The 15,667-nt window shown below is 37.0% G+C and overlaps 1 protein-coding gene across 1 annotated transcript in view; it reads right to left on the reverse strand.

Moving 5' to 3' along the window:
- sema6bb (sema domain, transmembrane domain (TM), and cytoplasmic domain, (semaphorin) 6Bb) overlaps positions 1-11,649 on the reverse strand; it is a 125,773-nt gene extending 114,124 nt beyond the window's left edge. Inside the window, exon 1 of the mRNA XM_079897848.1 lies at positions 11,559-11,649. Within this exon, the coding sequence (XP_079753974.1) occupies positions 11,559-11,583 (25 nt within the window). The 5' untranslated portion in view covers positions 11,584-11,649. The remainder of the gene's footprint in view (positions 1-11,558) is intronic.
- Between the last annotated feature and the right edge of the window lie 4,018 nt (positions 11,650-15,667).

The raw sequence follows: 15,667 nt of genomic DNA on the forward strand, positions 1-15,667 counted from the left end.
GAAGTAAAGCTCTCGCAAGAGAGCGATGTGGAACTGACAACAAATAAATAAACAAAAGAGAAGCTCAGTTTTGTTCTTCCTGGCTTTCATCCCACACTGCCTCTCTGAAATGGAGCATTTGCTTCAAACCCGGGCCACAAAACCGTGTTGGGAACACGAAACAAGGCAGTTTATCAGAGACAAAGAACTTTGAAGAGCAACATTTTTTAGCTTTCACTCCTGCTAGAGAAGCAACCAAAGATCACTCTGAATCAGTGCAGTGCTAACTCTGAAACAGTCATCATTCTTAGTCGTGATGCTAAAATAATGTTCCTATCTTCCGCTCCAGGCTAACGCTGGTTGCCAGGTGTATATATATAGATGATTGGGCGAGATAAGAACAGTGAGGTCACCATTACGCCACAAAATGAGGTGCAATGTGATATCTCTGGGTAATGACATATATCTTAGCTCTAGGGCTGCATTGCATGTGATCAAGCACAATCGAATTACTTGCAGTCACAAGCCAACCATCATGTCTCCATTTCCTTGTGATTTGATTGCAGGTCCCGATAGCAGCCGGCGAATAGCCGAGCAGTTTATTCCATGTTGATTTCCATTATTAGAGATATATAGGTTTTAATGGGATGGGATACTTCAGTTTCGGCCCATTGCTTCAAGTACACAGTGGCTTTACAGTAGCATTGCTTTTGTACTTGCAGTAACAAGATTTCACTCCATAATTCCATATCGTAAAGCACCATATAGATCATTGTGCTGGCTGGAAACCAAACAGCCTAATAGCCTACACATTCTCAATCATATAGCTGTCTAAAAGCTCCAAAGCCTTATTTGTTTATGACCAGAAATCCATGCAACAAGTGCCAAACGCAACAATAAGCTGAGCCCTAGGTGACTTTTGTCAACCACCCAAATCCGAACCTCTTTCTTTACTGTTTTCGCTATAATCACAAGCACATGTACAAATCGGATCAACAACCATTATTACTTGCGTCTCAATAAACATACTCTCCATGGAGTCTTGACTCAACGTTTGTGAATGCAAATGCAATTACAGGTCATTTGAACTTGGTAGATGTCCAGTGGTGATAAAAAACAGAGCTGGTTTAGACCAGTCTGACAATCTATTGTACTACTAGAGTTTGGTAGCTTGGTAAATGACATTGTGCTATTTATTTATTATTCATTTAGTCTTATTTATTAATTTATTCAAAAATACATCATAAATACAATTCCTACATACAACAACTTGAATACTCCTCTTCTATGATAGGGGGGGGTCTTGAAAGAAAACATTATAAAGAAGTTTGGCATACCAGAACTGCTTCACTGCTTAATAAAATCTGAAAAAAAATTTGTTTGCCACAAATTAAAGTCATGTGGTCAAATGAATGTGCATAAACATGCAGGGGGGAAACAGTACATTATATCATAGAGAGGACTCCTGCAGACCATCGTGACTATGTGTCAAGGTCAATAAGTCTCTTAAAATATTAGATAATTTTACCTTATTATGACAAAGCAGGATAAAAAAATTTGTTTATATATATATATATATATATATATATATTTCCAGCCATGCGATATTCTACTATCACACGGTATTCATTTCACAATTTGTAGGCTATCACTCCGCTTGTTTCTGCCAGATACTTGCAGCATTTCTCACAGTAAGCGTCAATGGTGGAGAAGCAAAACTACTTTAACTTTACAAATACCAGTTATTGTGTCACAGAATGTCGTTTTAAGAGTTTTTTATGCGAGAATAGTTGTTTAAACCTCAAATGCGATTTATATATAAACATAGCTCCTATTTGAACATTTGTTTAGACGTTTTCAGAGATGTGAGTTCCAGGTCATCAGCGGCCGTTCAGTGCTCATGCACCCATCGAGAACAGCTTTATCTCGCCCAGTCCTTCGTAAATTTGCCTATGGCCTATTCACAGCCATGCTGATATAGAGCCATATCACACTCCAACTTGTGTGATATTGATATAGCTCATTAAAACTTTTTGAAAGTAGTGATAACACCCTACAAGGAATATATGTTAGCACAGCTAAAACTGTATGACACCACAAAAAGTTAATTTTTAGGAACTTTCCCCGTGTTTTAAAGGTGCTCTAAGCGATGTCACACGATTTTTAGGCTGAAACATTTTTTGTCACATCTCCTCACTATCCACTAGCTGCCTGTCCCCTGAACACACTGTAAAACACGGTCTCTGTAGACAACCCAGGCTCCACAAACGGCAACAAAAACAAACTGGGCCAGCCTGGACCACGAAACATAACAAACAGTGTTCCAGCCAATAACCAACAAGAATGATTTGGGGGTGGGAGTTAGGAGGTTAGTGCGCATGCACATGAAGGGGGGTGTGAGTGGAGGAGAGAGAAGCATGAAGAGGGAAGTTAGCTAGAGGAGAGACGTCCAAGACAACGACAACGACTAATGTTAGAATTATATTCTCTTGAATTTTGATATGGCCGACACACAACCAAAGAGACGACATTCCTATGAACAAATAGCAAAGAAGAGGGAAAAGAAGGAACGCGCGAAGTCCCGAATTCATGACTGTTTCAGGAAGCACGGAAGGGAGGGGGAGGGGGAGGGGACGGGAGGAGGAGGAGGGAGGGTCGAGCTAGCCATTTTGTTTGACAATACTTCGAACGCCAACAAGAAGTGACGTTACCCAACATCGCTTAGAGCACCTTTAAACTAGGTTTTTAAAAGATTCATTCTTTTTATTATCGTCAACACTCTTTTACGTCCATGACGCTACAATCAGGCTGTCTTTGTAAATTGTTGGAGAAGGTAGAGCAATACAAAATCTCTCATCTCTCGTTTCTCAGTGGTCGGTGTGCCACAGTTGAAGGCCTTGTTTGGTAAGACAGCTGTGATGAGGTGGTCACGGCGGCATTCTCTAATGCAAGAAGATTAAAGATCTCACCTCACCCTGAGTGCTGAACACACCGCGGCCACTAACCCGCCAGCAACCCACACCTGACATGATCTCAGAGCAATAAACAGAGCCTGCGTGAGTGTCAGGGACATTAAAAACCTCTAGGAAAAAATCATACCAAAAGCTGGAGTCATTTATTTATCTTTAACAGCCTGCTGAATGACAGGCCAAACTGTTTTCTTGCCGTAACCTACTATGTCTGAAAATACACAATGGGTTCCTGTAACCGTTTAGCTTTCGTTGTGTTGCCCTGGAGACAACGGTTTTCATTTCACCTCTCTATAAATGTTCAGATGAGTTTGGTAAAACGCTTCTAAAAATGTCAGCCCGGGAGCAGAGGGGTGTATTTCTAACCATCTAGCATGCTTGCTGCCCACTCAGGGACGGGTTGATGAGTTCCCGTGATTGTGTAATGGAACCCGACTGTTAACTGCACAGGACGTTTTAGAGATTCCAGAGTTTTGTGCAACACTGGACTCGTTCCAAAAAACACAGCGAAAGCATTCCAAAGAAATTCATGGAACAACGAAGAAATGTAAACAGCAAAATCATGAGATCTTCTTTGATGATGAATTACAAGGCTTTGTCAGAGTGATAGATTCACAGTGTTTGTGAGAAGTTATCTGATGTTTAGTTAACGTTTGTATATCTTAAATCTATGAATGTTTTAGATTAGGGATGTCAGTCTGCGTAAAGCGATTAAATTAATAAACTTACCATTTCATTTCAGCAGTCTATCTAGGCAGCGATGGGCACTACTGAAAGGATATTTAAAAATTATAATATATTTATTAAATTAAAATGATAAAATTATACAATATATAATACAATTATATACAAAAAATTGTGAATTAATATATGAAAATATTATAATTAATATTTCTAAATCTTATCTTTAGTTCAGAAGATATACGCTTTTGAGTGCTGGACACAAGACTGTTTTTAATTATTTCCTCTCATTATTTTTTATCTTGCCTATAATAAACATTCTTAAGTTACATGACTCATGTTACTTGTGTTTAACTCATGTTTGCAATCTGGTGCAATCTTGTGCCAAATCTCAAGTGTTTTGCCTTATCTTACTGTGAATCTGAATTTGGCTGTTTAAAAAGCTAAATTATTTATGCAGATGTGTGAGAGTGTAAGAAGACAGAATGATTAAAAAAGGACAAACCCTCAAAAATCATATCACACAAATAAAATCACTGAACAGGCCAGATGTGACAGGTGAATTATTTTTTACTGCTGATGCAAGGTTAAGTCTTCGAAGCTATATTAAATCCACGTGAAATATGTTTCGGTCCAATTGCTGTATCTGCCTGGCCAAGGTCACACACTAATATGTTATTAAATGATAAATGGTCTCAGGGCATAAGTTTATGTATCATTTTTCATCTTTGTCATGATTTGTTTCTCTAACCTCTATGTTACTGATACCGAATGTAGCCGGCACATACATGATTCCAGACACGAGATATGAGAGAAAAAGATAGAGCGATGACATCTCACGCCAGAACCAGATGGCGGAGAGTTCAAGGGTTGTAGCCTACAATACAGCTCTCATGACCTTGACGTTGATATCTGGAAAGAATATAATCTACTCAACCACATAAAGAGTCAAACCAGAATCACTTTTAGCATTCTACGTACTTCATTCGCAACTAAACTGAATGTTAATGATGTCAAAGATAATGTTGTTTAAAGATGAAAATAATCATAGCCAACAGGACTCGACTCGAGAATACTAAGAACCCAAGTAAAAAAAAATTGTTTCTAAAAACGTCTTGCTAACATTCCCATTAAGTTATAAAAATGTAATTTTTTAATGTTCTCTTAACATTCAAAACGTCTAGTTTTTTTTCCCTTGGTTATTTAAACTTTAATGGTACATTCCATTTTATTATTTTGCAAACATTATTACGGTGGCCGAGAGGTGCAAAACAAATCACAATTACAAAAACAAAATAACAATTCAGAAAACACAACGACATTTCAGAAAACACAACGACATTTCAGAAAACACAACGACAATTCAGAAAACACAACGACATTTCAGAAAACACAACGACAATTCAGAAAAAACGGAAAAGGTAGGTATATTTTGAGAATGACGTACTTATCACTGATTGGACGAGATACCTGTCAATCAAGAAATTTGTGATCAACTTTGTTTTGCTATGCGAAAATAGAGAGCCTAAGTCCCGCCCCTCCGCTTCCGGCTCATGGGACCTTATTTCGGAAAAAATATGTATGGAAGTCAATGGCGAGAGATAACTTATCTTTTTATTCCGTCTGAACTGTGCCCTGAACTACACATATGATGTTTGCCAATTTAAAAGGTAATTATGAAAGTAAAGAAAGTCGCAGTTTGTCATAAAACAGAAGAGTAACGTTTAGTTTTATGTGAAAATTGCTCAATGAACTACATCTCTTGTCTCGCACTATGTACGTCACAAGATCCGTTGCTCGTATGTGTGTATTCTGGCTCAAAACACTCAGGCATGACGGCGTAACGTTACGATTATAATGTAAGACTATAGAAAAAATGACAGACGTTAGCTTCAGTAAAGTTAGCTTCATTCATTGAGAGAAAAGGCATGACGTCGCGTGTGCGCCTTCTGGGTTTGTAGTCTTTGTAATTACGTGTTTTCACAGTCTTATACCTCAGCAGTTTTATATCAAGCTGCGACTTTCTTGACTTTAAAATGTATCTTTTAAATTGACAAACATCATATGTGTAAATCAGGGCACAATTCAAACGAGATCAAAATATTTGTTGTCTCTCGCCATTGACTACCATACAATGTTTTTCCGAAATAAGGTCCCATGGTGGTCGACCGGAAGGGGAGGGACTTAGGCTCTCTATAGACCTTATGCACCAGAGAAACGAGGGCGCCGCCATCTTTAGAATATTGTCTTTTAACTTCCGTTTTTGCGGTCGACTGTATATTTCTATGGCATTGCTGTTCAGGAGTAATTAGCTTTTGAAGTGGATTTACTTAATGTAAAGTTAACGAAAGTTATCATGAGGACTGTAATGTTTAAAGCAGATGTCTTAACAAACGTCAGTCGACCGGGAATATTTTAAAACGAGCCGTTCATTAATAAACACGCAGAATCGCTGTAAAAAATACAGACCGGAAGTCAAAAGACAACGAGCACAGCGCTGAAAAGGGGCGGGGCTACATAAGGTCTATAGAACACATTAAACTTTTACTTTGAAGAAGGACATTCATGTGCCGTGATTGTGGACATGCTGACGACATACCACATAATATTTACTATATTAATAGTGTGTCATGAGTTTAGTATGCCTGAGCACATGGTTAGCATGAGTGTTTCGCGATTAGCGCGATAGCCCGCTATTCATTATAACTGGTCATAATGAGTGTATGAGAGTACATGATGTTGTTTCAGTCATATTTAGTTTGTAAAAAGCATGAGATTAGAGTGTTACTACCAGCTGTCACACGTCATTTTGGGGCTAGCTAGAGCATGAGAACTGCACAGAGAGAGTGTTAAATAGCTTGTTGATCATATTTTTCCTTCTAGTGTAATGGAATGTTTAAAGTCACTTATGTGTACAACGGTCATTACTGTAAAAAAGTGATATACATGTTGAGATTGTATGTTTTGAGCTTTTGTTATGCATATTCTCTTATGCTTCATTCTGAGTAAATACACCAACAAAGAAGCCTTCACTGCAATGCTCTCTTTTATTTCATTTTTCGACATACCACTACATTAAAAGCTGCGTCGACCAGGACAGTTGTTCGGCTACCGGACAACGTGGTTAGTATCCTACTTCTCTGCAGAAGTTGCGTGTTAAACGTGATGACATATGCGGCTGCTGCAAGAACTCGACCCACCAGGGACAGAACAAGGACACGTCGTAGATTCGTTAGGCGTACCAATCACTCCATGGGACCGAACTATCTTTGGCACGTTGATGGGTACGATTTGTTTCTACCGGTACTTCCAGACAGTATCGCTTGATTCCGGTTCTGGCTTGATTGACAGGTATCTCGTCCATTCAGCGATAAGTACGTCATTCTCAAAATATACCTACCTTTTCCGTTTTTTCTGAATTGTCGTCGTGTTTTCTGAAATGTCGTTGTGTTTTCTGAAATGCCGTTGTGTTTTCTGAATTGTTATTGTGTTTTCTGAATTGTTATTTTGTTTTCTAAATTGTCGTTGTGTTTTCTGAATTGTTATTTTGTTTTCTAAATTGTCGTTGTGTTTTCTGAATTGTTATTTTGTTTTCTGAATTGTTATTCTGTTTTTGTAATTGTGATTTGTTTTGCACCTCTCGGCCACCGTACATTATGGGAACGTTACTTTTAAATGTTCTCTTAAAGCTGCAGTCCGTAGTTTTTCCTCTTTGTCGCCATCTCTGTTTGAAATCTGCAATTGCAATTATTCGCGGAATTATCAACTTTACGTGGGTTGTGCCTCGGCACGGCACAGCGCGGATTAATCCAGTGTTTTGAGGAGAATGTGTGGCTGTCAGTCACCGCACCGGTGTGGATACTGTCATGCGCAATCACAGATTCTACTTTTTGGATGTATGACCAACATAAGAATTTTCACTGGAAAATGTAATCTGAACAAGTAACACCCGCTTTTGTTCTGACTAACTAAGGGGAAAAAAGCATTGCAGTAAATCGCGCTGATTAAATCTAACGATCACTAATCATATCATGTCAAACCATGCAAATTATACTTTGTTCTCAAATTGTTAATGGTAACAACATCAGCATTGCGTGACTACATTTAATGCCCTACCGATATTATCCTTGTTTTCGCATGGGCCAGGTTGCAGTCTCTTTTTTTCTGTAGCCACTCCGAAGTCTTTTGTGTTTGAATCTCCAGTTGTCACTGGTGATTGTCAACCTTGAACCTTTCTGGATCCGCCATCAAATTAATAAGTTTAATTATATCAAGTGCTGTGAGAAGAGGCTATAAATCTCCACCTCCAACATCCTCACACACAATAAGCCTACTAGCCGATACACTTTCTTTATGTGTACAGATGTGACGTAATGATGCAAAAACATGCTTGAATTTCCCGCGAAATCCACCAGTACCACTGGAATTAAAAAAATTATTACAAGCTTACCGTTTTGAATCGAGCTACGGCAAGCAGATGGGTTTAAACACTGGCTGGTTATGTACTTGCTCAAAAAATTATTTTGGATCATTTTTAAAGGAGAACTCCGGTCAATTTTAACATTGAGCTCATTTTTTTGTCAATTTGGAGTGCTGTCAATACAGAGAACAACGACAAAAATCGGTGTTGCCTACACCGTGTTATCCTCTTTTTAAAATTTGCACCCTGTTGACTTCAATGGGGCAATATTTAAACCTGCTTTTAGCCTCTTAACATCCTTGATGTGTCATTACAAGTGCACAGGTCATGTGAGTGATTCCTTCAGAGTGAACACGAGTGAATCTGACTGCAGTAGATGTGAAAGAAATGGATAAAAATGATGTTATTTAAGCCAGAGCAAATACCTGTATTTACATCCTGTTTTCGGTTGAAGTCCAAAGTAGTCGATTGTCGAGTTCACGCGCATAAATCGACTACTTTGGACTTCAACCGAAAACAGGATGTAAATACAGGTATTTGCGCTGGCTTAAATAACATCATTTTTATCCATTTCTTTCACATCTACTGCAGTCAGATTCACTCGTGTTCACTCTGAAGGAATCACTCACATGACCTGTGCACTTGTAATGACACATCAAGGATGTTAAGAGGCTAAAAGCAGGTTTAAATATTGCCCCATTGAAGTCAACAGGGTGCAAATTTTACAAAGAGGATAACACGGTGTAGGCAACACCGATTTTTGTCGTTGTTCTCTGTATTGACAGCAGTTCTCCTTTAACCCAAAAAAGTTATGGAATGCAGCTTTAACATTCTGAAACAAGTAGCCTACTAATATTTAAAAAATGTTAGACGAACATCCAACTGAAATGTTTCAGAAAAAAAAAGTTCATAAACAATGTATAAATAATGTTTCTGTGCTACAGTTTTGACAACATATTTAAAGACCAGATAATTTTGAACAAACGTTCAAGAACCTTGCCAGAACCTTAACCACAGTTCTGAGAGCGTTCCCTGTTTGCTGGGAATACAAATGAGAATGCTAATAAACATCATTCAGGCAACGAACTACAATGTTACTATTCTAAACAGAAGAGATCTTTTTAATAGGTTGTGGTTTGATGTACAGTATGTAAACGTGCACCAAATACACCATTGATCATACAGCAAGAGGATGCCGATATTGGCAACAGGGCAAGAATAACCTCATATCCTCAGGCAGAGCAACCATTTCGCCTGCTGTCCCCGAATCTTCAATTACCCAATATCCAGGTCAATTTGGACCACAATAAATCGACCCTGCAAAGCTAAATGCGAGCAAAGCAAAACCAGATGACACCGCTGGCCTCAGGGCCATAATAGCTGGTCTTGGGAAAAAATGCTCAAGACCACTCAAGAAAAATACACAAAACAATAACCGTGACAAATGCAATGTGTAATATTCCAGCTCGGTTGGTTTCCATGAACAGATCCATCTCTGTTCATGAGCGCACTGGGTTATGTTTGTTTGTTTGGCAGTGTGGTAAACGCAGACACAAACACAGACTTTAGTGAGGACTAAACACATATTTCTGATGTTTTCCCCCTTCACAGTGAGACTGCAGCACAGATTTCTTTAATAGCAGAGAGACGTAGACCTCAGATGACAGTGGGGATATGAAACACTCTGTAATGAAGTGCAAACACATATTTTGAGGATGTGGTGAGGAAGGAAGATATTTTACCACTGATGTTAATTACAGCATGTAGTTAAAAAACAAACAGTAAATGCACACATCACATCGCATTAATCAAATATCAAACCTGCTGCCTTGTTAGAATGCTGAGTGTTGCATTTGGATGATAATAGCTACTCAAAAAGCTACTTCCAGCATTATTATTGCAATTAAGGCTTTTTTATGATGGATTTGTCAGATCTGATATATAGAGGAAGCTCTTTATTTATGTCACTGACAGAGACAGATAATGGAAATGCCCTTGTATGCCTGTTTGTCCAACTCAGTCCATTGAGAATGTAGTTTGTGCCCCCTAGTGGTCAGATCTGAACTCTGCACTGCATCTCCCCCTAGCAAGCCTCAGGCAAACTGTGATTCAAACTCAAGAGACAGCAGATGACATAGCTATGGTAAAAAACCAATAACGTCTCCTGAAGCAAACAAGGATACATGTCTTATTTTCTTCCAGTCATCTAGGTTTTGAGTGGGCTGAAATAAAGACATAAAATAACAAAACGTGCACTGGCAAAAATAAAGAGCTAACTTTGTGCATTTACAGATAAAACTGGAATTCTGAATGTTCTACAAAGATGTAGGACTTATATTGATTCAAACAGGACGTAATAGTATGCTAAAATGGCATAATGTTGATTAAACAAAATAGTTTCGACTTGTAAAAAAAAAAAAAAAAAAAAGATTGCGGTGACCCTTACGAAAAACAGTTAAGTTCAAGAATATTTTTAAGTATACTTTATGTAGTAAGTATGCTAATAAAAAGAAGTATACTTGTAAGTGTACGATTTCAATTCTAGGGGCTAAATTGGCCCACTTTTTAGTGTAGACCTATAAAATTATACTTTTAAGTAGGCATATACAACAGTAAACTTTTTGAGTACAAAACTGTTTGCAACTATATGAGAAGAGAACGTATAGTAGGTATAGCCTACTGATAGTTTACAAATGAAATACTTGTAGCACATTTTTTAGTTTATGAAAGTACACTCTGAAATATACCCCTTAGTAAACTAGTAGTTTTATATTACAAGTGTACTTGTAAGTTTTCTTTAAGTGAACATAATAATCATACTTATAGTTTACAATTTATATATAATTTTTTGCACTTAAAGGGATACTTCAGGATTTAGCATTAAGCTTTGTAGTTGAAAACCTGTAGTATTTTCGAATTACCGTGCTTTCCACCCTCATATCCCCCTGAGTTGAGAGATTTATGTATTTTTTCTGGAAAAAAAAATCGTCATTTTGCGTCATCGGAGGATTTTCTGGCCAGAGGCTAAAGACTACAGCCAGTAGAAGGAGCTGTTCCGCATGTGTTCAACCCGCCCATAGAGGGTAGGATCTCACTCACAGAATGTATGTACACGTGCCGCATTCCAGACAACCTGTAACCCGTGTTTTTCCAACTCATAACTGGGAGTACATCGATCTAGTACGAGTTCACCGTTTTATTCTTGAAACATAGGCCTCCCTTTAACTATACTTTAACTTCCATTTTAAAGACATTTTATTCTAACTTCAAGCATTCTTTTTAATAAACACTTGAATTTGGGTAATTTTCACAAATAAAAGCAAAATTTTAACAAAAAGCTGACAAAATTGCATTTTTTTTCCCGAAGACTAGCTATGTCCGAATGGGATTCAGAACTATGCTCAAAATATAAATGGAGTAGATCGAGTCCATCAACACCCCAGACACAGAGGTTAACCCTCCCTGGTTTCAACATTTCACTGAGTAACGTTAGGCAGTTTTGAACTTACATGCTATTTGATGTTTGATGATCATGTTATTTTATATTTGCGTACACAAATATCACTTGTTCTATCACCACTTGTTTCTGCTTCTTCACCAGTGTGATCTGGAAATTCGGATCATTTTACTGACTCTCTTGTTCGATCTCGTTCATCAAAATGAACAAATCTTTTTTCGAGTCATTTCGTTCATTTAAGGGGCTTTAAATGTTATACTTTTATAAGGCAAATTCCACCAACGCAATCTTTCTTGATCATATTCTGAATTAAGAAATCATTATAATGCAGTCAAAAATAATTTACAGGGAACATAAATAATTACTTAACCTTCCGAGTCTTTCGTTCATTTGTCACGTGACAGACGCTAGGCCTACAGTGAAAACATGGATAGCCGAGAAATTCTGTGAATGGCGGGGAAAGAGTAAAGTTGATTTGAAGTAAAGTACAATACCAGAGGACTTCACAAAAATTCTGAACATATCTGTTTTATTTTTATAAGATACCATGTAAACGTATGTGGAAAAACTAATAGGCTACTCAATCAAAATAGTTAACACAACTAGGCTACAACTACAAGCCAAGTAGCCTAGCCTATACTTAGAATACTTAATTATACTTTTAAGTAGGCCTATATCTCAATCAAAAGATTGAGTACATTTAGGCTATATATATACTGTCTATGTATAATATAGGCCATACCAGAGCCGTTAAATATGAGAGTTGCCGCCACGCAGTCACGTGGTTCATGTATCTCTACATAGTTCCAAGGGTTCAACTTAGGTAATATTGCAGTATTTATTATAATGATTTACCTGTTCACATCATATATATATATATATATATATATATATATTTTTTTTTTTTATCATATGACCTTGTAATCTTTATTCAAAATAACTTCCCCTCTCTCTTGCTTGCAACTTCTCTTCTGATGACTCGTTCACTGGCACAAGGCCGGGACAACCTGTCACTGTACATGCAATAGCTAACCACAACAGTCCATCAATCCAAAACAAATGAGTAGCAAATCACATTCTACACTTTTTCTTGTTCGAGAAGCCGTTCACTCGGATATATGTCACAAGTTAAGAAAAGACCATCGCAACTTTATTGTAAATGCATCACTGTTACCAAATCAAATAATAAAAATCCAAATCAAATGTTGTGGTAGTCTCGTCAACATTATGCCACACTTCCAGTAAACCCAGAATATTCCTTTTATGTTCCATGCGTTTGGCATATCACATCTACAGCATGTGTCAATAGCTTAACTGATGCATTTGAATACAAGCAAATGGGCATTGTGAGATTAATCCAAGTGTGATTAGACTGTAGAAACAAGGTTTTGTGTGCATATCCACATGCATGTTCAGAGAGAGGCGTGTGTGTTTAACAGAAGGTCTTAAATCCCATCTGGCTGCATTAATGCCTCTTGACTGTGGCTGTTGCCGGTAGGCTGGGTCATGCCAAAGCTCGTAGGGCAATAATTAAAATGAGACAGATAATTGGAGATTTTTTGTTACATAATAAGAGAACCCATCTGTTGCTGATCTGCTACTCTTTTCTATGCACACCCACACACATATACTCTTGTACTGGTTTGTTTTGCATAGGAAGATTCAAATCAAGAGTCTTGGGACCGGTTTGGCATTAACTGATGAATTGGAGGAGACGACGACATAGATGAGAAGAGAAATGCAGCTACTTGATGAATAAACAAAACAGGGCCAACGGCAACAGCGTTATCCGACACGCTCACATAAGAATGTTTCTCTCTGTGCCTTGAATTATAAATGCCTCATCAATGATTGTTGGGACTTAATGTCTATTCCACAGGAGTTGAGGATCACAATTTAATATGCAGGTCAGCTGCTACGATCGTTTTACGATTCTTGAGGATGTTTATAGCCCAAGGATTCTGGGAAATTCAGCTCAGCTCAGCCTGTAAAATATATCACCATATAAATGTGATGTTCCTGAGTGCAGTTACAAGAAAAGAGATTTACAATAACTAATAATTCAACATTTAAAAGTCAGATAAAAAAAAAAATATATATATATTAAATTATAAAATATAAAAAATGCATTAAATGAATGTAAATAAATAAATATTAAATAATTGTATGCAAATGTGACTACAGTATGTTTCATGAAAATAGCTTTACAATAATTATCAATTAATATTGTCAAGTTCAAGATTGAACATTAAAACATAAAATATAAATATATTCAGTTTGAATAAACATTACATTTATTTAATAAATAAAGGCTTTAACATAAATCTTCCCATTTCATTTTACAAGAAATTTGATTCACGATAATTATCAAGTCATAATGTCAAGTTCAAGACTAAATATATAAAATATTAAAATCTAAAAATTAATGTATTAAAATTAGTGCTGTCAAATTGATTAATCGTGATTAATTGCATCTAACATAAAGGTTTTTGTTTAAATAATATGTGTATATTATATTTATATCTGTGCGTGCTTGTCTTTGTATACACACACACACATATGTATAAATATAAGTGCGTGTATATACAGTAAACTCACACAGACATAAATATTATAATTGTAATATACACATTATGTAAACAAAACTTTTTATGTGATTAATCACAATCAATTTGACAGCACTAAATAAAAGTAAATGTATTAAAACCAATATTAAATACATGTGTAAAACAAACATTTATATTTTGCTATATAAATGTGATATTTCTGTGTGCAGTTACAAGAAAAGAGAATTACAACAATTATCAATTCATAATTTTATTTTCTAAGATCTCTTTTATTTATTAATTCTGGAAAAGGAAAAAGACATATTTAAACCTAAAAACAACAACATTAGAATAATGCATAAAAGGATAGAGAACAATAACACCCCAATAACTCTTACTCCCGATCCATTAAGATACAAAAAAACAGATTCTCAAACCTCAAGATTAAGCTTCTCAAACAATGTTATACAGTACATACATCTGATAGTTTTAAAAAGATATTTCTATAACTTACTTTCTTTAAACAAGAAAGAAAAAAAAAAAAAATCTTAATAAAAAGAGCTGAATCTGAATGTGTTGGGATGGAGTCTCTGGGTAACTCCAGCCCTTCCTCAAGCCAACGTCCTCCCTTCTTGTTTGAACACACACATCCAGTCTGCTGGCTCCAAGTTGGTATTGCTTCAGCCCTGCAAACACTTGTGTCTTGCAGGAGGTAAACACGCACCAACGGTCCAGTCAAAAACTTCCCCTCGGCGGCATCAACAGCAGCCTGTATTGTGTGAGAACTGGCTCTGTCTGAACAGCCCAAGTCCACCGCCTGCTCCAATCCACATCTGAGCGCTGACAAATGGCAGTGGGCGGCCAATGCAAATCCAACACCTGTCATCTTTGGTTAGAATGGAGAACGAACAAGCCCCCTTGTGTCCAACCCCAGATTACATACTTTAGTACACGATGAAACATGGAATCAGATTTGCTGGAATTAGGCTTTGGAAATTATGTACAAACCAGTGTTTTGTTTTCGGAATACATAATCACTTTGCGTTGTGCAGTAATGGTAGTGAGTTTAACCCGAACACATATGAACAAGGAGAGTGGATGGATAAAGAAAAAAAAAAAAAAAAAAAAAGAAAAAAAAGATATCTGGAGATGAAATCTTCTGGCACCATAAAATCAGATTATTCATCTTGCAAAACCCTACCCCAAAAAGATACTGAAGTTAATTAAACAAGTTATTGTGCGAAATTCAGAATGACTGTGCAGCCCACAATGTTAAAGGGATAGTTCACCCAAAAATGAAAATGTTGTCATTACTTACTCACCAGACAGTTTGGTAACCTGACAGCTGACAGCACCCATTGACATCCATAGTAGGAAAAAATAGATACTATGGAAGTCAATGGGTGCCGTCAACTGTCTAGTTGAAAGAAAATCAATTACTCGCCACAACATGAGGGTGAGTAAGTAATGAGAATTTTCATTTTTGGGTGAACTATCCCTTAAAAAGGGCAAGAATGAATCCCGCCAGCATGGGGAAGCGATGTCTTATCTCACTGAAAAGGTTTGGTAGTCTTTGATGCATCAGAAAACAACAAAAGGTTGCAGGGTTCGGCCC

Source organism: Squalius cephalus (assembly GCF_949319135.1).
Source record: "Squalius cephalus genome assembly, chromosome: 16".
NCBI classification, from domain to species: domain Eukaryota; kingdom Metazoa; phylum Chordata; class Actinopteri; order Cypriniformes; family Leuciscidae; genus Squalius; species Squalius cephalus.